This window comes from Pteropus alecto, unplaced genomic scaffold (assembly GCF_000325575.1).
Source record: "Pteropus alecto unplaced genomic scaffold, ASM32557v1 scaffold202, whole genome shotgun sequence".
NCBI classification, from domain to species: domain Eukaryota; kingdom Metazoa; phylum Chordata; class Mammalia; order Chiroptera; family Pteropodidae; genus Pteropus; species Pteropus alecto.
In genome coordinates this window covers 1,056,458-1,078,754 of record NW_006432451.1, presented here as the reverse complement: position 1 = coordinate 1,078,754, position 22,297 = coordinate 1,056,458, and the positions used below count along the sequence as shown (strand labels likewise).

General features: G+C 38.8%; 2 protein-coding genes across 3 annotated transcripts in view; one reads left to right on the top strand and one right to left on the bottom strand.

Annotated features, from left to right (window-relative positions):
- Positions 1–1,917, bottom strand: part of TMEM217 (transmembrane protein 217) — a 29,794-nt gene extending 27,877 nt beyond the window's left edge. The window contains exon 1 of the mRNA XM_025043699.1: positions 1,805–1,917. The gene's annotated coding sequence lies outside the window, so the exon portion shown is untranslated. The remainder of the gene's footprint in view (positions 1–1,804) is intronic.
- A 95-nt stretch (positions 1,918–2,012) lies between these two features.
- The window catches only part of TBC1D22B (TBC1 domain family member 22B), a 62,297-nt gene continuing 42,012 nt past the window's right edge, over positions 2,013–22,297 (top strand). For both annotated transcript variants that reach the window (XM_006907308.3, XM_025043698.1), the window contains exons 1-3: positions 2,013–2,211; positions 13,615–13,671; positions 20,845–21,152. In XM_006907308.3, coding sequence (XP_006907370.1) covers positions 2,156–2,211; positions 13,615–13,671; positions 20,845–21,152 — 421 coding nt within the window. In that variant the 5' untranslated portion in view covers positions 2,013–2,155. The remainder of the gene's footprint in view (positions 2,212–13,614; positions 13,672–20,844; positions 21,153–22,297) is intronic.

Below are 22,297 nucleotides of genomic sequence, written 5' to 3'. Positions count from 1 at the left end.
AAAGAGTGGAAGCAGGGAGGCCTAACAGGAGGCTGCTATGCTATAATGCTATAAGGATGTTGGTGTGTTTAGATTTGGGTGGTTGTGGTGGTGAAAAAGCACCCAATGATCTCAATTTTCCTATTAAAGACGATGTAATAAGTGACCGCCAGATGACTGAAGTGAATTTTAAAAATCTTGAATAGGAAACTGAGATGTAGAAAACAAAGAATAGGAATGATAGGGCTTCTTTGGGTTGAACAATATTAACAGCATCCCCAGGAAATCAGTGTTATATAACATTTAATAAACAATTAAGAAAAAGGAATAACATTTAATAAACAATTAAGAAAAAGGTACACAAGTTATACTCTGCTTTCCACATGTGAAATATCAAGCCAATCAATTTGGAGCTCTTTTGGACCATTGCTGAAGCTATGTGAGTAAGCTGTAAAGTGACAGGTGATTTGCCACATGGACAAGAGTAAGGCAGCTCATGTGGGCCAGACAATTCAGATGATACCTTTAAGATAATGAGCTTTGGACTGCATGTATCCACCGAAGAAAGGGATTTAGGTCGCTGTAGATTATTTCTTCAAGACATCAACTCCTGTAAAGTCCAAAATGCCAGCAAAAGTTCTAGTTGTTCAAAATAAAGACAAAATATCAGCTTAAACAAAACCTCAGGAAACCCCTTTTGGAGCTCAGTGTGCAATGCTGATCACTGCATCCTAAGAACAGCCAAAGAAAGGCAGCTAAAATGATTAAAAGATTAAAAGAGGAGTTTTTGTTTGATGGATTAAATGACTACCTGAGACAAGATGAAAGTCTATAAAAGCATGAAAGGTCCAGAAAAAGTAAAGATAGTCCTTTTATACAATCCCATGGCTGTGAAACTAGGGGGCAAAAGCAGCCATTGGAGGGCATATAAAAGAAGGTACTTCTTTAGACAGAGGGTCCTTAAGTATTCTCCAACATGTGGAAAGATATGTGGTAGCAGTAAACAGCAGTGCGGATGAGAGGCAAGCCTACCCAACAGTCCTTCGTTGGGATAGAAACTTCTTTGGTTTGGTGCGTTCTCCCTACCCACCCCCCTAATCACTGTGGTATACGACCACAGACATTCAAAAAGAGAAAGAAACACTGACAAAGAGATTCAAAAGATTCAAAATGCTAATATTAAATCTCATTCTGAGTCAAAACAGGATTGAAAATAATTCAAAGGTAAAAGATTTATAATAGATCATTAAGGAAAATTAAGTCTGGGGTATATCCTTAATCACGTTGTGATTCGTATCATGGAGATATACTATGTCCTTGCAAAACACAGTATATCTATATTTGGTAGTCTGACTTGGGTGAATAAAATAAGAATATTTTCTAAATACTTTGTCAGCATCTGGGTTCTCCTAGTCAGAAAGTGACAGTTATTGGTTGAAAGAGGGATTAGATCAGTTGAACTTCACCCACAGCACAAGTCCTTCAACAGTGACGAATTAACAGAGGAGACGGAGACTTCTGATCTAACCGTTACTCGCGTGTTGAACAGTTAGCAACCCTGGCTATCGGATCCGTATTGATCTTCTGTCACAGGTTTAAAAAAAGAAAAAATCAGAGGGAAAGCGGAGGGTGATATCTAGAATGTCTTTGAGTCGAGAGATTGTAAAAATGGGCTGCAAGCAACACATGGGCCCTTATTTTTAGGCCAAAATTTAAATATATGAGCAAATACATATGCTTTCTCTTTCCGAAAAAATATTAGAGTCAAGAACCTCATTCTCCCCAAGAAAACAGTACCCTTTCCACCTTCCCAAACGTCCTTTACCTGCTTCTATCTATCTCGGAGTTAAGGAACTTTCAGCCCCGCCTCTCTGCTTGTCCAAGCTCCGCCTTCTCGGTCCACCTGTGTGCCCAGCTCCTGACGTTACCATTCAGCTTCAGCGGCTTGCAGGATTCCGGCTCCTGATTGGTTCGTCTGACCACGGCCCGGCAGCCCACCAATGGCAGCGACTTTGGGTGGAGGGGTGCCCACATCCAAGATGGCGCTCCCAGGAGCTGGGAGCGGGTGACCGGCGGCCGGGAAGCGGCCTGGGTTGGCCCTCTGATTGCGGGGGCCTGGGGGCATCTCGCCCGGCACCCCCTGGCCCGCCCACAAGGCCTTCCCCGGGCGAGAGCAATGGCCGCCGAGAACAGCAAGCAGTTTTGGAAAAGGAGCGCCAAGCTGCCGGGGAGGTGAGCCCAGGACGCTGAGAGGAAGAGAGTATTGGATCAAACCCTTCCAGATACTAAGCCCGAAATCCCGCGGGCCTGGGGCGCCACTGACCTGGGAGGCTGGTTTGGGAAACCTTGGCTGGGGGAGCTGGGGCTGCGTGGAGGCTGCAGGACAGCTGTCAGGCTGAGGAGCAGGCACCGAGCTTTGGGGATGGATGAGTGTGGGAGCAGATCGGGGTCTTGGGGTGGAGGTTTGAGGAGGGGCTGCCCTCAGCTGGGAAGTGGCCGGAGTCTGGGCGTAAGGGATAGTGGAGTTGGGTGAGTAGATAGTGTCCGTCCTGGGTTAGGAGGGCCATCCCCAGAGCTGCTACTCACTTAAAAGAGAACTCCCTCTTGAGGGGGTCTCCACCACGCACAGGTGTTTGTTTGCACCAGGATGGCCCTTCCGTTGTTCCCCCAGCTCAGCAGGTATGAATCCTTTTCCTGGATCCCACAAGGTTCTTCTGGGAGTTTGGGACAGTCTGCAGGAGGTCAGAAGAAGTGAGGAAAATTCTCAAATTCAACCTTACTTTATCTAGAGTTGGCCTTTTCCCATTAGGAATTATTACAGGGTGACCCGAGAATTGAGGTTATTTCTTTACCTTTTTCTAAGGATTTGTTCAACCCCAAGTGACGTATTACCCCCTGCATTATAATGTTCTTTTTGTGTAAATGCACTAATTTTTTTCATTCTTCAGTTGTTTGGTTGGAGAGCAGACCTTCTAAGCTACTCCCCCCCCCACCCCCCTTTTCTGTGTATGTTGAGATGCTTAGCAATTGTACATCCATCAATCTGTTGGTTTACAGTTTCAATTTGTTTTGGGCAGAGTCCTGAGTAATATAAAGAGGAGTGTATGTTTCAAATGTGAGTTTAAGATTCCTGCCAGCCACAGTCTACTTGGTGATGAAATTCATGTTTGGTTGTGTCCCACATGCTACCTTTCCTAATTGATTCAGGTCTTTTCCTTCTGGGATAATCCTTTGAACTTATGGTTTTTTTGTTTGTTTTTTTAATAGCTAGAGAGAAATGAGGGTCAGTGCTGGCTATTCAGTAGTCTTATTTTATTTAGAATCCAGTTAGACATATGGAGAATAGAGTGGGAATCAGCTTTTAGTAATACAGTATTAAAATAATGCAAGGGAATTGCAGAGATAGCTTCAGATTAAAGTGCTGTGGAATTACAGTGTTAATATTAGTGCTAAAGACTTTTATGTTTTAGATAAGCACCACTTCCTGCCAACTGATTCCTTTTCCTTCCTGGTCTGTGAGCTCTCCAGTCTCACTAACTGTTGTCCTCTGGGGTTTTCCATAGTGAGATCATTAAATTTGACATCCTAAGGTTATAGTCAGAATCAATGGGAAAACTGTTCAATCAGGAAACAGTATATGAGATGTGGGACCTGACATGGTCTTTTGTGCCTACTGACTGCTAGTTGTTATTAACAATCTTTTGTTTTCTGTATTTCCTCTTTTGGTCTATAGTAACATTCATCTTTTTTCAAAGCACTACTTTTGTAAGATAGGAAGAGTTTTTTTTTCAAGTTTCTGGATTCCTTTTTCACTTTGAAAAGTGTAGAGGGATAGAGGAGAGACCATTTGAGTTCAGAAAGACTTAGGTTATTATTTTACTCTCTACCTATGTGATCAAGGACAAATGATTTGCTCAATTTCTCTGGAGTTCAGTTTCTTTATCTATGAAATGAGGATAAAAATACTTTCCTCAGGGTTACTGTGAGTACTAAATTAAACATCCTATTTGTAAAGAACCAAGGGCACTGTTTGTTTAGCACATTATAGTTGCTCAATAAATATTGATTATTAGTACTACTGTTATTATTAGAGCAAGTAAACATTTAAAAGTCTGTTTCTCTTGTGACAACATGGATGGACCTTGAGATAATCATGCTAAGAGAAATAAGCCAGACAGAAAAAGTTGAAAATCACATGATATCACTTATATGTGAGATATAAACCTAAAAGCAACAAATGAACAGGACAAACAGAGACTCATGAACATGAACAATAGACTAGTGGTTACCAGACGGGAGTAGGGAGAGGGGAGGTAGATAGGGTAAAGGAGGTAACAGAAAGATAGAAATCTAACTATGGGAGGTGAACACAGCGTAAATATATATATGCCTTACTGTTAAATTGTACAGCTGAAAATTATTGGATTTCATTAACCAATGTCACCATAATAAATGAATGAATGAGCGAACAAATGAATAAAAAATAAATAAAAGAACGTTTCTCAGATCCTTACCCTAGTATTAGGTATTTATGTTCATTGTTTATCTTAAGACATTAAAATGTTGCCACAGTTGATAACAGTTTTTAGTACCTTGCTTGTTGAAGAAAAATATTACTTAGTTGTGTGCTTTTAGCAGGGAAGCCCCAGGAGTCCCTGGTTATGGAGAAAAACTGCTTTTAGATAGTAAGTGCTTTGATTTAAAGAAAATGTTAGAGCATTTTCTCAAGAATAGAATTTTTGCATTTGTGCTCTTTCCACCTTAGTGAAGAACTTTCTCCTGGGTGGAGAAATGACATAGATGACTGTGTTTAGATTCACTATAACCTAGAAGTGAAACTAGTTTACTCTCCTTTGCTAATTCAAAGGTAAAAATTCAAAGCAATGGCAGGGTTCTTTCAGTTTCTTTGATCATGATCCAGCAACCTTAATGACAACAAATAGGAATTATATTTAGTAAAATAGCCTAAGTTCATAATGAATTAAACATCCTTTTAAAAAACAACAGCTTTATTGAGATATAATTCACATATCATAAAAATTCACCCACTATTCAGTGGTATTGGTATGGTCGGTTTTGTACAACCATTGCCACTAATTTCAGAACATTTTTATCATCCCAAAAGAAACCTCATATCTATTAGTAGTCACTATTTCCCCTTACCCCCACTCAGCCCCTGGCAACCACTAATCTTTCTGTTCCTGTAGATTTACCTATTTCAGACATTTCACATAAATGGAATAATGTGATATGAGACCTTTTCTGGCCTCTTTTATTAAGCATAATGTTTTCAAGGCTCATTCATGTTGTACCATATATCGGTATTTCATTCCTTATTATGGCTAAATAGTATTCCATAGTATAGATACACTTTATTGTGTTTATCTTTCATCAATTGGTGGACATTTGGGTTGTTTCCACTTTTTGGCTATTATGAATAATGCTACGAAATTCACGTGCAGTTTTTTGGGGGGGAGTGGATTTATGTTTTCCATTCTTTTGAGTATATGTAGAAGTGGAATTTCTGGGCCATATGGTAACTCGATGGAATTAAACATCTTTTTAAGTTCTCTCAGTTATTCACAAGAACCCATGTGCTTGATACACCAAATGGTCCTTGCATGGATGCCTAGGAAGATAGGAGGCAATATGTACCACGTGGTTAAGAATGCAGGCTCTGGAAACTTGCAACTAGTTGATAAGTCCTGGAAATCTAATGTACAACATAGTGATTATAGTCATCAACACTGTATTATAAACTTTGAAGTTCCTGAGAGACTAGATCTTAAGTGTTCTCACCAGAAAAAATAAATGATAATTATGTGATGTGATAGAGGTGTTAGCTAACACTTTGGTGGTAGTCAGTTGCAATATATAAGGGTATCAAGCCAACACATTGTACACCTTAAACTTTCATGTTTGTCAATTATATCTCAAAAAAAAAAAAAAAGAGGATGCAGGCTCTGGAACCCTGGGTTCAAATTCCCAGCTCTGCCACTTTTGGCAATGTGACCTTGGGCAAGTTACTTACCCTCTCTGTGCCTCAGTCTCCTCACCTGTAAAACAGGGCCCCAAAGCTTTTATGAAGGTTAATTGAGATAATGCATAGAAAGTATGGAGGAGGTACTCGATAATATTAGCTATTATGAAAATGATAGTTGTACTTAAAGTGGCCCCTATTTTTATTTGTTTCTTCCCCTTGCTCCAGTTTCTGAAACTAGAATTGAAAAACTTTAATCAGTCGTGTATCTGGAGCCCCCAGTGAGTCCTGGGTAGGGGAAAAAAAATACTTGTTAATAATTAGGCAGAGGGTTTATAGAGGCACAAATAAGCCTAATGTGAGATAGCTGTGGTATCAGGTGTTCTTTAGTGATGAGGCGTATGATTTTGAGCAATGGTTCTCAAACTTCAGTGAGTCCCCTGGAGGGCTTGTTAAAACATAGATTGCTAGGCCTCACTTCCAGAGTTTCTGGTTCAGTAAGTCTAAGAGGGAACTTGAGAAGTTGAGCTTCTAAGAAGTTCCCAAGTGACACTGCTGCTGCTAATCTGGGGCCTGCACTTTGAGAACCACTAAGAAAAGAGCCTCAAATTAGTTGAAAGAAATGTGAGTTCCAGAGCTGGAGGCTTTTGCCATATGGATCTTGAACAGTTAATGCATCTCACACTTAATACACCCAAAAGAACTCTTGAATTCTACATCTGCCCACTCCTGCAAAGCTACTCTTTTCATTTAACTTAATGGTCCTACCTTTCACCAAGTTCCTCAGACCCAAAATCCTCATGTCTTTGATTCTTTTCCTTCCTGTCAGGTCAAATTCAGCAGCAAGTCCTGTTGGTTCATCTAATATATCCTGAATCTGAACTGTTCTTACCACTTCTATCTCTACTACCACAGATCAAACTGAGTCCTCTCTTGCCTAGACTACTGCTGTAGCCTTCTAATTGGATTTCTTGCTTCTCTTCTTGCCTCTCTTACAGACTTCTCATTTGTAGTTAGAAAAAAAATCCTCACTCTGAGTCTTCCAAACCCTTCATGGTTGGAAAGATAGGCCTAGCTGTGGACTTTGATCTTTACCCCAAGAGCAGTGGAATGCCATTAGAAGGTTGATAGCGGCAGTGACATAATTCACAGATTTGCATTTATAAAAATAGTCTGAAAACTAAATAAATAATTGAAAATTAAAAAATTCTGGCTGCCCTAAGGAAAATGGCCTGGACAAATGTTTTCAATAATTAAGGGTGGGGATACACACTTGGTGGTTTGGGAGGGTTAATTCTGGGTTGTACTGGACTATAGGACATTTAACATCCCTGGCCCTTGCCCACTAAATGCCAGGAAGGCCCACCAGTTATTGGGACAAAAACCCTTCCCACATATATTTACACATTTCCCAATACTTCAGCTCCTCTACCCCCACCCCCACACCCCTGACTCTTCAACCCACTCCCGACCCCCTCTGGGAATCGGAATGAGTATAGTTAGAGGCTATTGCAGGCAGTAGAGGGAGAGGCCCCGATGGCTTGGACTAGGACTAGGGCAAGGGCAAAGGCAAGTAGAGGTCAAGTTTGAGAATATCCACAGGACTTGGTAAATCATTGAATTTGGGGAGTGAGGGAAAAGGAGGTGTCACCCCCAGGTTTCTGGCTTAGGTGGTCAGCTAAGATTGTGGTGTGATAGCCTCAGAGAAAAAGCCAAATTTTAAGGCAAAGTACTAAAATGCTGTATGCTCAATCTCTTTATCTGTGGAATGAAAGGTTTGGATTAAGTGAGTTCTAGGGCTCTTACCCGTTCTGAAGTTGAGTGTTGAGTTTATTTTTATTTATTTTATTATTATTTATGCCTACAGCACCTGGTCTTCCTAGGCGGTCTCCCATCCAAGTACTAACCAGGCCATCCCTGCTTAGTTTCCAAGATCAGACATTGAGCTTGTTCAGGGTGGCATGGCCACAGACTATGGACCGTGGATCCACTGGGGCATAAACCCAGGACCTTCTGTGTGTAAAGCAGATGTGCTAACTGCTACACTGTGGAACCACGTTCAAGTGTTGAATTTAAACTTACCTATTCCATCATGGCTATTTTTCTTTTGCTCTGTCAGTCACACCACACACGATTCATAGGTAGAGTAGATGCAGGTAGGGTGCTGAAGGTGGGCTTTTTCTGTCTTATGCTTTTGAAAGTAGTGGCTTGCTGCCCGTGCTGAACATCTGAGTATCATGAAATTGTAGAATGTTAGAATTGACTTTAAGACCACTGAAGGTAAAGAAACAGACCTGAGAGGGGAGGCGACTTGCTGCAAATCACTGCAGATTTCTTGACTCCTAGTCCATGCTCTTTCTACTACTGCTTCCCCCTTCCCTCACTCTATGCTGAGATTAAGACACCGTCTGTCAAAGCACCTCATCCAGTTCAAGGATGTGAACACTTCCAGTGGATAGAAGTGGATGAGACTTGGAATAGGAGAAACAAATATGAGCCAAAGCCTGGCTCATTCCCCACATTCTTATTTCCAGTATTTCTGGGAAGGACTTCTCTCTGTTTTTAAGTAAAAGTCTTTGTTAAAGTCAAGGAACTCTTTTTAGAATTAAACAAAGTTGAGAAAAGTGTCTAATCACTTAAATCAGTTAGGAGCCTTCCCTGTCATTTGGTCATTTTTCATAATATTAATGAATCTGATAGTAGACTCTGTAATGGTCCCAGCTTGTCTGAGCAGGTACGTTACAACCTGTTCTTAGCTTAGAAATGTTTTACTGATAAAGTAAGTGACTAGAAGATACTAAATTATCACAGAAACAGCGTAGATCAATAGTTCTGAAAGACTTCCATCAAAGAAGTGTGTGAACCTGAATCAGTTGCCAACATGTTTGATTTAAATTGGATAGCTCTAGTCTCATATTTGCTTTAGCTCCTTTGTTAGCGCTAAGCAAACACCTGTTGATTTTTCCTACCAAGGTTTTTGCAATGTTCCAACTACGTAAACCAGCTATGCCAATACATTCTGTGGTATTGGTTTTATTAAAGAGAATGATGGAGGTGGACCAGGATTTTTGCTCCTTTTTGTCACAGTTGCAGCACACCCTGTGGCATTCTTTGCTCTTTGTATGCAATGTGATTTCTGAGATGCAGCATGTTTGCCTCTAGTTTTTAGGTTTAGCTGAACAAGAGTCAGCTTAAAACAGAGGCCAGATTTTTGCAGAGTTCCAGTGTTCACTCAGTAAGTATTGTTTAAGTGCCTGCTGGTATGTGTCGTGCTCTGCCATGTGGTGAAGGGACTATAGAAAAAGATATGCACCACCACTGCCCTTTAGAAGCTGAAAATTTACTTGGCACCATGGCTTCCCCTGGTGAGGTTGCTGTGTGTAATTGACTTTCCTGTTTTTCCACTAAGCATATGTTACTTCTGTATAATCAGAATAACTTAAAAGTGGAGCTGGGTAAGAACACATTGTTGAGTGAGAAAAGCAAGATGTAGAATGATATGCACAGTGTGCAGTCTTCTATGTAAAGTTTTAAAAACATAAAAAAGTATTTTATGTTGTTTATGGATATGTGAATACATAGAAAAGTATAAAAACAGATGGGGAGGATTTCATACTCACTTTAGGATAGTGGTTATCTCTTGGGGAGAAAGGGGAATGGGACCTGGAGACTACAATTGGGACTTTCTAATGCTTTGTTTTCTTAAAGACATGTGACAAATGTTAAAATTTGTTGAATCAGAGTGATGGGTTCATGGATGTTATAGTTTTCTCTACTTCTCTTTGAAAATGTGAATTGAATGGTTTACATATTTTTTTGGAGCTAATGTTTTTTAAATTTGTTTTGAAGATATCGGACAGCCATTTATATAAATAATAAGCGATGCCATTTATATAAAATTTTAAAAACATGCAAAACAATACTATTTATTAGGGATATAGACATAGAAAATAAAAATGTAAAAACAAAAATAAGGATGAAAAATGCCGGATTCAATAAAATGGCTTTCTAGGAAGGAAGGGAGGGGTCTGCTGGGGTTTCAACTCCATGTCTTATTTCTCACGTAGACATTGAACATAAAGAGCCTTGTATAATGATCTAAATCTAGTTTATTTTTTAAAATAGTTTATTTTTTAAAAGCATTATAAGTCTTGACGTAGGTTTCTTAGGGAATCAGAGAAGGCATGGGAGTGCTGGCTGTAGGGGTCAGAGAAAGTATTTTGGAGGGGGATGGGGCAGTTAGAGAGGTCTGGAATTTGAAGGGAATGTTTCAGGATGGATAGGATTTTGAAAAGGGAGTAGGGAGAAGGGTCCGATTTAGTAATTAAGGTATGTTTGGAAGGCGGAGTGGAGAACAGCCTGCTGTAGAGTTGACTGGATTTAGAAGGACTAGAGATAGTACAGGTGACAGGTGAGTTATAAATACTAGGAAATTGAGCACCTTAGTCGCTAGGCTCTTAGTCTGTCTGCATGTAGTCTCTGAACATCTGGTTTCTCTTCCTTTTCTAACTTCTTGCCTGTCCTTTTTGAGGTTTAATAAACCGATTAATTATATGAAGTGTTCCAGGTACAGAAACAGCACAGTTTGGTTTAGGAATATGTTAAATTCGGTTTGGGCTCTGATGTCTTTGCTGAAGAAGTCTATCATTTATTTTGGTCTTTCTGGCTGTGCTAGTACATTGGACTGATATTTTTAAAAAACAGTCCACCAGGATTTTAAATTCTCTTTCCTGGATAGTTAAGGGCCTTTGACCCTTAAGCCTGTATAATTAGGATTGCTTTTTTCCCCCTGCATTGATCTTTATATTTCACTACAAAGAGGCTTATGAACTTGGAGAGTTCAAGTATACTGAGAGTATTTGCAAACATTAAAATACAGATCAATGACCCATTTGGTGTTTTTTTGTGTGTTTTAATTTTTGTTTTGTCTAAGCCTTTGTAAGCCAAACTTTCCTATTCTTTGATCCCTCTTATTTTCTCTCTCTTTTCCTTTGCCTTAGAAACTTTGTAAACCCATTAAAGTAGCATTGTTTGTATTTCTATAGTAGTATATGTAATGGTTTGTTTATAAATTAACAAATAACCTCCAATTTAGGGAGTAGAGATTTTATAGCTAAAAAGGTAGGGGCTATATCCGTAACTAAAGATCTGTACACAGGAACATTCCCTCTGGAATCTTAGTAGAAATCAATGTAAAAATGATTGAATGGGCTACATTTTTATTTAAAAGCAACTTTAGGATCACATCTGTATGTCGAAGAAAGTACTTGGTAAACTTGTCCTATTTTCTAAATGTTGGGTGAAAATAAATTACAAAACTGAGAGGGAGAAAGAAAACCATTTCTTGGGCTCTGTGTGCTGGGTAGCATTCTAATGTTTGCAAATCTATCACTACCTTGTAGTGTTATCCCCCACCAGGAATTGTGTTAAAAGAGCTTTTTACACATTGTCCCATTTAAACCTCCTAACCCTCTTAAGATTGCTTAATTTAGTTCTTCAAGAAAGGTGATACATATACATGATACTAATTCAGAAAGGTACAAAAAGATTTGCGATAAAAACTAAGTCTCTCTGCCACCGCGTCCTCCAGTCATTCAGTTCCTCTTCCAAACCACTGCTACTGGTGTCTTCTATATTCTTTCGGAGATACTCTATGAATACATAAACCTAATTGTATATGAATATGTGGATATATTTTATTTTAACGTTTTTTACAAAAATGGTGCCATATTATGCATACAGTTGTGCATCTTTTTTTAATGAATGTTTTCGAGTTTGTTTCATGTCAGTAGATATAGAATTGCCTCATTCTTTTTTAACAGATGTACAATAATTTATTTAACCAGTCCCTTGTTGATAATAATTCTTTGTCCTTTAATAATTCAACCCATTTATTTTTATTAGAATGATTGGTACATTTGGTCTTAGTTCTGTTTTTAATATTATCTTTAAAAAAATCAGACTACTTGCTTCGGGAGGTGGGTATGCAGGTATATAGTCTGATAATTTGGAAAGCTTATCCTTTTATTCTGGTGATTATGTTTATAACTTTATGCCATATTTCTTCAGACAATATCTATTGACTCCCTACCACCATTAGCAGTTATAGTTCCTGTCCCCTTCCCACAGGCTTTTAGTTGACTATATTATTTTTCTTAGTTTTATATCTTGAAACCTACTTATGCCTCTATTACTTGAGCTATCAGCCTTAAATATCTTTTGAGCCTTACCAGTAAAAGATGATATCAGCATACATACTTATTCATCCAATTTTTCCCTTGTCCCATTTTCACATTTGCCAATTACATTATTTTTACATTCTCTTCTGCAACCATAAAGCTTCGGATTTAAGACTTAGTCTTAAGATTAAATTAAAGAAATGCTCTCCACCATTCCTTTTGCCATAGTTTCTACATTTATCTCATTGTTAATTGAAGTTTTTCCTCTAGTAATCCTTCGGTAAGGAGTCAAGAAAACCATATTCCATGAGTTCTTACATGTTGAAACATGTTTTTCTGTTGTCTTTGTACTGGAACAGTAGTTTGGCTTGATATATGATTATTCTTGTGTGCCCGTCACAAAAAAATACACAAACAATTATGTGACATGATAACTTGATGCTATATCACAAAGTGAACACCCCAGAAGTGTGCACCGCACAGGCCCCTTGTGTCTCTTTTCTATCACACCTCCCTCCTTCCCTGTGACAACCACATCCTTTTATTTTAATCACTCTTTGCTTTCTTTATTATGCTGCCACTATGGATGCATCCCTAAACAATAGAAATCTTTTCTTTTGCCAGTTTTTGAAGTGTAGAATCATACAGTATTTACTCTTTTATCCTTTGCTTGCTTTTAGCTCAATAACATTTGTAAGATTTCATTTACATCGTTCCTTGCTGCCCTACTTTGTAACTTAAATTGCTGTGCAGTATTTTATTATATGAGCATATTCCAGTTTATTTCTCTGTTGACGGACTTGGGTTATTTCTAGTTTGAGGCTAAAGGAACCATAATGTTGTGAATAGTTTTATGTATGTCTCCTGTTACACGTATGTATATATTTCTCTTAAGATATAGATTTGGAAGTGAAAATACTGAGTCTTAGGGTGTGTACATTTTGTTCTTCCTAGATGTGGCCAAACTGTTTTTTGAAGTGGATTGTATTACTTTATACCCTCACCAGCAGTGTGTGAGAGTTCCATGGGTCACCTTTCCTTGATATGTAGTGTTGCTTCATTGTCTTTTAGCCCAAGTGATCCTTTGGAGTACGTGCTATTCTCATTTTACAGATGTGAGACTAGGTTCAAAGTGGTCAAGTATTTAGTGCAAGTTTTAGAGATAGTGGATGCCAGAACTGGCATTTGAATTTTGCTCTCTCCAATTCTAAAGCCCCTTATCTTCCCATGCTTCCTTTATAGATAGGACTTTCTGACATTAGGTGTATAAGGCACTGAAACCTCATCAGGAAAGATGAACATTCTCAAAGACCTTTTTTTTTAAAGGGTAGGTTGCTGTCTTTTGGGGATGGATTATATATAGTTGTTCTTGGAGGTGATCTGTTTCTCAAAGTCTTTTCCAATTTTGTGATGAGGATGGTACTCACCCAACATATTTAGTATTCTGACAACTTCTTTCTTTTTTCTTGCTTTTAGCATCCAGCCTGTGTATGGAGCTCAGCATCCTCCTCTGGACCCTCGGCTCACCAAAAAGTAAGTCAAGATGTTTTTCCTTTCATGCGAGTACTTCTTCCATCACCCCCGAACCGTCCCCTACTTTGCTGAAATGACACTTTCCACTTTGACCTTTTCTAGCTTCTCTCCTTTTTTTTTGGGCCAGAAGATGAGCAATTTTCTTACCTTTAAACAGTTCAAAGTGGGAAATTAACGCACTTTAAATTATATCACTCAGCCACCGTAAATTTAAGTAGGGAAATGGGTCATCTTCTCAGATTTTCTAAGAACTTTGGCCTCTATCTTTGGGCATGCTTGATCTTAGAGACATTTCTATGAAAGCTATAGTTTGTAGAAAAAACTGAATGATTTGAGAGGTGCAGGAGACCTAGGTTCTCATCCTCTGGGCTCTGTGTACTAATACCACTCTTCCTTCACAGTCAAGGAGGAAGTAAAGATAATGTATATTAAAGTATTTTGAATACCTAGAAAAATCCTATATCAAATATGTATTACCAGTATTTTAATATATTTTTAAATAAGCTTAATGCAGTGAACTTTCTATAGTTCTGCCAACTCGTTCTTTTGCCATTTGGTCTGTATGTAGAAGGTATGGCCTTCATAATTACTTTGGAAGCATGACTACTGTTCTTTTTTGTAAGATGCACAATTTTTATGTCAGAAACCATTAGACTCTAAGGTCTTTGAGGGCAGAGACTTTGTTTTGTTCACCACTATACCTTCAGTACCTGGAATAACATGTAGCACATAGTAGGCACTGGGTATACGTTTATGGAATGTTTCAAAGGAATGAAATCATTGAATTTACTTAGATAGTGGGCTTTTCTTTAGTGTTTCTTAGTTTATACCTGTATTAGTTCTTCTTAAGAGGAGCATGTTTTCTGTGATGTTCGTGTAATATTTCCATTAAGTAGACTGAAATCTAATATCTGGTCCGTTGGCCAGTGTAGCAGGAACTGTTGATTACTGACCCAACATTTTCCCCTCCCCCTGCTTCTTCCTTGCTCAAGAACCTAGTTTGATTTAGCTATTGATCATGTGACAGTGTACTTAGAGCTGGTACTTGGATTAGTGTAAGCCTTTTATAATAATTCCTTGGTAATCTTGGCAACTGGTCTGTAGTGGGTGCATTCCATGGATTCTGGCCAGTGAGACATAAAAGAAAGTCTCCTGAGGGAGGGTTCTTGGAGAGATTCTTTTTTGATCAGAGAGAGATCATTTTGTGAAGAAAGCCTCATTTTGCCTCTACTCATGTTTTCTGCTTTTGAATGTGGTAGTGTGAAGATGAGGTGCTTAAAGCTGTAGCAGCTAACTTGTAACCTGAGGGGAAGATCAAGAGAATTGCAGAGATATCAATCAGCTCAGTGCCCTGACATCAAGGTCTTTACAATTTAAGCATCACAGTTGAGTATTCTGTTTCTTGTAGCCAGTTTTGTTCACAAGCAGGATTTGTTGATTTGTAATGGATCCATTCCCACATATTTTATCATGGCCTTTGATAAACACATGGCTCACATATAAACCTGTCTAACCACCAAACATAAGGCAGTGGGTGTACTTTCCCATTTTATACCTCAGTCAGAATCACTCTACCTTGTCTGTACCTGTCATTGACTGAGTTTTCCCAGATTCTATATTTAGGACAGGTCTTGAGGATAATCATCATATCCCCAACTGCCAAGACGAACTTTATATACTCTTGTTTTCCCTCCTGTTAATGATATAAAACTGTGAATGTTTTCACCGATCATTCAGCAGAGTGGCATTCATACTTTCAATAGAGGTAATCATTTAGCTCTGCAATTTGGAAGGAATATAATTGTCACTGAATAGATCGTGTCCCCTTTTCATGCATGTGGTGGTTTGGTATTAATAGTCTCCAACATGGGACAACATATAGATTTGCACTGGACCATTTTACAATTCCAGATTATTACTATAAAACATTTATTACCCTTATTTTAGTACCTTGTTGGAACATTTTTATTACTTTCTCTGCTACATGATTATCATTCCACTTCAGACTGCCATTAATTACTGTATGTATGGTTAATCCCCAACGTAGCAGAAGCCTTTTCATTGGGTCTTCAATCATTTAAACTGCATGAGCACACTAAGTCGTTCCTTGTCTGTGTATATTGACTTCAATTTGCCATATTATTACCATTAGTAATAATATTGCCTGTAATAATTTTTATAGCTTAGAGAATACTAGTCTTACTGCTGAGCAGCCCCATTGGCCACTTGATGGTATGCCAAGCTTCTAAATTTTTTGTTTTCTGAATTGATATCTTAGTTCCAGGTTATAAAGCTAGTTCACATGAAGCAACACTAGTTATTGAGATGACTGGATTTATTTGAATGTTACTAAATTCTCCACTTGCTTCACATCCATTACTAGTGTCAAACATTTGACATACCAGTGTCAAACATTTTTCTATAATGAATTTGTTTCATATTTCAATTAAGTGAACAGCCATATCAGTAAAACAGTATAGTGTTAATCAAATTACAGAGTAATTGATCTTTTGCTTCCTAACCAGTAAAACCAGTAGCCACTCTTTTTCCAAATATCAGTTGTTAACATTTAAGAAGTTATTATTCGGGGGTGGCTCCATAGTGTAGTGGTTAACATGTCTGCTTTACACGCAGAAGGTCCTGGGTTTGCACCCCAGGTGGAGCCACGGACCATAAGCCGGGGCCGTGTGGGAGGAGATCTCCCTCCTTCAGAGATCCAAATCTTAAGGAGAAATGTCAACATCCATAGGTCAGGGGTCAAAGTGGGTGGGAGGAATTAAAGAGGGGAGAAAAAAAAATGTTATTCATCAAACAACTAAGTTAAATGTGCCTTTTGTTATGTTCTTAGAAGGTTTTAGTTACACCTGCACTTCTTGAATCCCTTTTTGTTTACCACTTACTAGCTCCATGATCTTGGGCAAATAACCTCTCTGAGCCATAGTTTCCTCATGCATACAATAAAAATAATAAGATACCTCACAGAGTTGTTCTGAGTGTTAAATGAGTTATCTGTGAAAGTGCTTTTTAAACTTTAATTACAGTTGTAAGGAGGTGTGGTGAAGGTGTCTATCAGAGGCCAGCTTGGTTGTGATTTTGATATAGTTCTGTTTAAATAATCTTGGTTAAACTTCAAGCTACACTGTGGCATTATTGTACCTTAGGTATAACTCAGTTGGGACCATGTTAAGATGCGGCAGCCTATCAACCAGAGATACGCCAAGCTAGAAGTACCTGCATTGATTTTTTTACTGTGACTGCTGGGGTCAAAATGGAAGAGAGACATTTCTCCTCCAAGGACCACATCCCTAGATGCAGCTTCTTCCCATTCTGGCTACCAACATATTGGCTACACTGCATTCTGTGTAGACAGGAAGTTATTTCTATAAGAGAGTTAGGGCTGTCAACTGTGCACCCTTGGGGAGATTGTATGCTCAGTTTGCATGGCAACTCTTCCTCCCAGGCTGCAGATCCTACTAGACTTCAAACCTCTCTTTAACCAGTTTTTCTGGTAGAGTGTTAGAAAGTGCATGCAGGCCCTGCAGTCAGGTAGACCTGGATTTGAGCCCAGACTTCACTGCCTGCCCATGACTTCAGTCAGCCTAAGTTTCCTCACCTATAAATGGAAATAATAATTATAGTACCTCATAGACTTATGAATGAACATTAGTAAGAAAATGGATATATGTAAATATTAGCACAGAGTCTGGCACCTAGTAAATAGCCTATAAATGTTAACTATTATGCATGTATGAATTTATATTATCTCCTGTGGAGAGAACAAAATTAATAAACATGGAAAATCTTCAAAGCCTTAAATCTTTCCATCTTTGTCTCTGGTCTATAGATTTTGCTTTCTCTCAGTGGTAACCCAGGTACCTTTCACCCTTGCTTTCCTCTTTCATCCTTCTTCTGTCCTCAGACTCCCATCCCTGTCCTCAGGACAGAGCTGACTTTTCTAACTGGTTGTTTGAGTTTGGAGATTTGTGGGGTAGGTATCCCTAAAATAATTTCTAGCAGCCTCGAAATGGTCTGTTTTGACTCTCTCATGACTTTCTGTCACAGGGATTGGCAGCCTTTCCTCCCTTCTTTCCTTCTCATTGTGTTGGAATATGTCTTTCCAATTTCTATTTGCAAAAGTCTTCATCGCTTGAATAATTCTTAATCTAGTTTACTTATATTGAATCTGCATCTGCTTAAAAAATATAATGAAATACTTTAATTGCATAAAAAGGTGTAAAGAAATATATAGCAAACACTCATGTACCCAACACTCAGCTGATTTACCTCATTTGTATAGGAAGTTCACATAGCCCATCTCTTGGTGTAGTGTTTTAATTCAACACAGAGTGCATATGCTTCACCCAGTGTTAGACTATCAGCACCCAGTCGGTTTTTCGACCTGGGTTAAAATTCAGCTTCTTGATTTGATGGTCTATTTAAAGAATTCTCAAATTATCAAGAGGATATTTAGGAAACATCAATCAAAAAAAAAAAAAAAAACCAAACAAAAAAAACCAGTAGTTAACCTCGCCATACAAAGTACTCCATATCACTTTGTTGGACTCATTATGTGCCGTCTTGAGGTGCACATAATCTCCAAAGAGGAAAACAGTAATAACCACATACTCCTATTGTAATATTTTATTGATGACTGATCTTTCTTACTCATCTGCCTATTTGTTCTTGGCAGTGGACCCTCTGCGGTATGTACTGCAGGTTGTGGATCCTGGATCTCCTTTTATAGAGAAGAAGCAACCATATTGATGAGTTCAGAACATGCAGCCTCAGTAGGTCTACAGAGTATTTTGCCTTCTGGCACTGTGTTGCTTCAGTTTTATTTGATTTGGGCTCTTGTACATTTACAATTTTTCATTCAGTAGGTTTATAAGTACTCTTACTTTGGGGATTGATGAAAGCCAGCAAAACAACATTTTCCACTGACTAATAAAAATAATATACTCATTGTAGAAAATATGAATAATTCAGAGAAGTATAAAAATGGAATTAAATATCACCCATAATTCCACAGCCCAGGGATAAGTGCTGTTAACATTTTGATGTATTTTCTTCCTGGTCTTTTCTATGTATATACTTTTTAAAAAAATACAGCAGTCATTAAAAATATATAATTTTGGTTCCAATTTTTACTTTATTGAGATCATTTTCTAGTATTATTAAATAGCCTTGAGGATGTGATTTTCACTAGCAGTATAACATTCCATCTGGTGGCTGAACCATAATTTCTTTCATCATTTCCAATTTCTACATGTTTATGTTATTTGCAGTTTTTAATCAAAATAATTAACATTATTATAAACTGTTTTAGATTATTTTTGTTTGACTTTCTGACTATGGTCTTACGGTTGGAGATTATGAACCATTTTAAGGCTCATGATGTTTGTTGCCAGATTGTTTTCCAGGAGGTTGTACAAACTACTCCACTTGCAGTGTTAGAGAGCTGGTCTCACTACACCTTGGTTAACTAAAGAGAATACAGGTTTAAATCTTTCCTAATTTAGTGGGTGGAAATTGATATCTTGTTTCCATCACATTTGAGCTGTTACATCTTGTGATCTTGTGTTCTCTCTTGTACTGGTGTGACATATTTTCCTTTACTCTGTGTGAGACTAGTGTTTGAAAATAACGCCATAAGTGATACCTTACTCCATTTTTGATGTTAGTAATAGAGACATTCCAATGAACTGTATGAATTATCAGTCTGTATTTATCAATGTTAATAACAGCTGTCTTTCAGAATAGGTATTGGACTCATCCAGGGATCACCTACCTCTACCCAAAAGAAGAGACATTTCTGTGAAATGGGGAGACTGTTCTCGCAGAGCCTTGTTTTCTAAAGTTGCCCTGCCTTGCTAGGGGAACAATGAGGCATTTTAATGATGTTTTTGCCCATTGCATTTTTAGTCCCCAGGTGTAAACTTACGCAAGGCTATATCCTCTGCTTCCCTATTTGGGATATGAGAGATGCTAGATAAGACTGAGTTAGAAATGTTCCAACCACATAGTCCCCTGGAATCAGAATAAGTTCCCCCAAAGAGGGGGACATAACGAGGAAAAGTTCAGGAAAGTAGGGATGGTCTGCATGACTCTTGGGACTAGACTCTCTTTCCTCAATGAGGAAAATCTAGCATTCCTCAAATCTTCACGATTCTTTGCCACGTTCTATATCACTAAATGCATAAAAAAAAAAAAAAAAAAAAAAAAAAAAAAAAAAAAAAAAAATTACTCAATTAGATTGATTTTAAAAAATGAACCATATCACTTCTCTAAGTGGAAAACCAATACCATTTGCCCCAAATAGAAAGTAACCTTAAAAATAAACACAGTGAAAAACAACCTTATTAAATTCTAAGCCGAGTCCTGTTGCTTGCAAATATGTTGGCCCTAAGGCTGCTCTCACTTTGTTAAAAAATAGTCTTAAAGACAAAGTAGCACCAAACTGAGACCATGTCCTCAAAGCTAGCAGAAGGACTTTTAACAATAAAAAGGACCACTTGTTCATTTTGGAACTCAATGTTTAACGTCACAGATAGACTACCTAAAGTTACCTATTGTTCTACCAGTAGTTTACATCCTATTTACTCTAAGGAATAGTTTAGGTTATGGTGCCATATAACAGATTTACTCTGATATCTCAGTACATTGATACAACAAAGGTTTGTTTCTTGCTGACGCTACATATCCAGAGTGAAGTCGGGCGGGGTGGAGGGCAGGCTCTGCTCCAATAGTCACTCCGTTATCCAGGCTGCAGGAAGTGCCACCATCTGGAGCCTCATCAGTTTCCACAGTAGAACAAAGCTTATAGAGAACTCATACCTGTTCTTTTATACTCGGGCTTCGAAGTGATTGCCTATTGCCTCATTTCTCTCAGCCCACTGGCCAGAGCTAGTCATATAACCTTGCCTAAGTGCAAAGGGGCTGGGAAGTATAGAGGAGCACGTGGAGTATTTGGTGAACATTGCTGTCTTTGCTGCATCTGTCTCTGCAGCATAGGGCTCTCCTAGATGAATGTAGATGAGGAATGGATATGGGTGTTTCGTTGTCTGAAGGTAACGATTGTATATGGGATAGTTTGTAAACTGTATAATATTAAGCAAGTAAGGATGGTGAGATGTGTCAGACCATTTCTTGGTAATGGTGTCTCCTTTCTTAAAGCTTCATTAAAGAACGGTCAAAAGTGAATGCAATTCCTCTGAAGAATAAGAAGGCCTCCAGTTTTCATGAGTTTGCCCGGAATACCAGTGATGCTTGGGACATAGGTGATGATGAAGAAGAGGACTTTTCCTCCCCTTCTTTCCAAACTCTGAACTCAAAAGTTGCTTTGGCAACTGCAGCCCAAGTCTTAGAAAACCACAGCAAGCTGAGATTGAAACCAGAACGGTCCCAGTCAACAACATCTGACGTTCCTGCCAGCTACAAGGTCATAAAGTCCAGCAGTGACGCCCAGCTGTCCAGAAATTCCAGTAAGTTCGTCCTGCTCCCCACCATAGCCTCTGCCTTTTCAGCAGAGTGCATTTTAAATAAAAAACAATTTTTCTGTATGGCACCACTCAGATTTTCTATTGGATGATAAATAAGGAAGCTCAAGTCTGAGGTACAACATCAATGAGCCTAACGGGTAATAAGCTGTACTTGCTTCTCCCACCTTGATGGCTGCTTGTCTCTGTGACCTGAGGCTTCACTTCCTCACACCCAAGTGTTTCCTGTCAGTCCCTTTCTTCCCTTGTGCTGGAGTCCAAAACTTTTGTGGTCTGATTGCTTCATGTTGCTTTAGGCCTGGTCAGGTTAAAGAGTATTGACCAATGCATTTAAAGTTGTTAGTAGTTGAATTTCACAAACATTTGGCATTGTTAGTTAGCCTCCTCAGCCATGGGGAACAGCCACCAGCATAAGGTTGCCTTTTTCCTATTCTTGAGTGATGGAGCAACATGTGCCTGAGGGCCCGGTGTCACAGCTCCCTGCCTATCAATCAGGTTGGGTGTAGCAGGAGGAGATGCCCCTTCTGTGTCTGTTCAGGAAACTGGCTTCAGTAGCCGTTTGAGGTGATGGTGGCTTTATCAGATGTCTGGGGACTCTTAGTGTACTCTTTTAAATATGTGTTGCTATATTTAATGTTGCCCTAAAGGGTTTTATGGGAGCCAGTTATTCTGAGCTAGAGAAGAAAGTGTCTTCATTCTAGTGAAAGTTAAAACAGCTGACTGGTAAAGAGTGAAAAGAAAGTAGCAGAATGTCAGAGCCCTGGAGTATATCCTGGCTCATGTTCTAAGAGAACTTCTTTTACAGTTTCAGACTAAGCATCTGATCACAAAATTATGCTGTAAGGCCTTTAAAATCCTTCTACAGCCACTTTCTATCACTGATTTGGGCTCCAACTTGAACCTTCAGTGCCCTGCCCAGGCAGACATTCAGTGTTAATTGACCAGTTGACCACAGCCACAGGCTATGGAAAGTGTGTATGTACCAGATTGCGGGTCTCTAGAGGGTGTCAGTGTGAGGAAGACCCCTCCACGATCAGTAATAAGCTGCCCTTGTGCAGCCCGGACTGCCCAAAGCATTCCTCTTTATGAGGTATCCTCCTGTGAACATCTATGTGTTAATCACTGATATC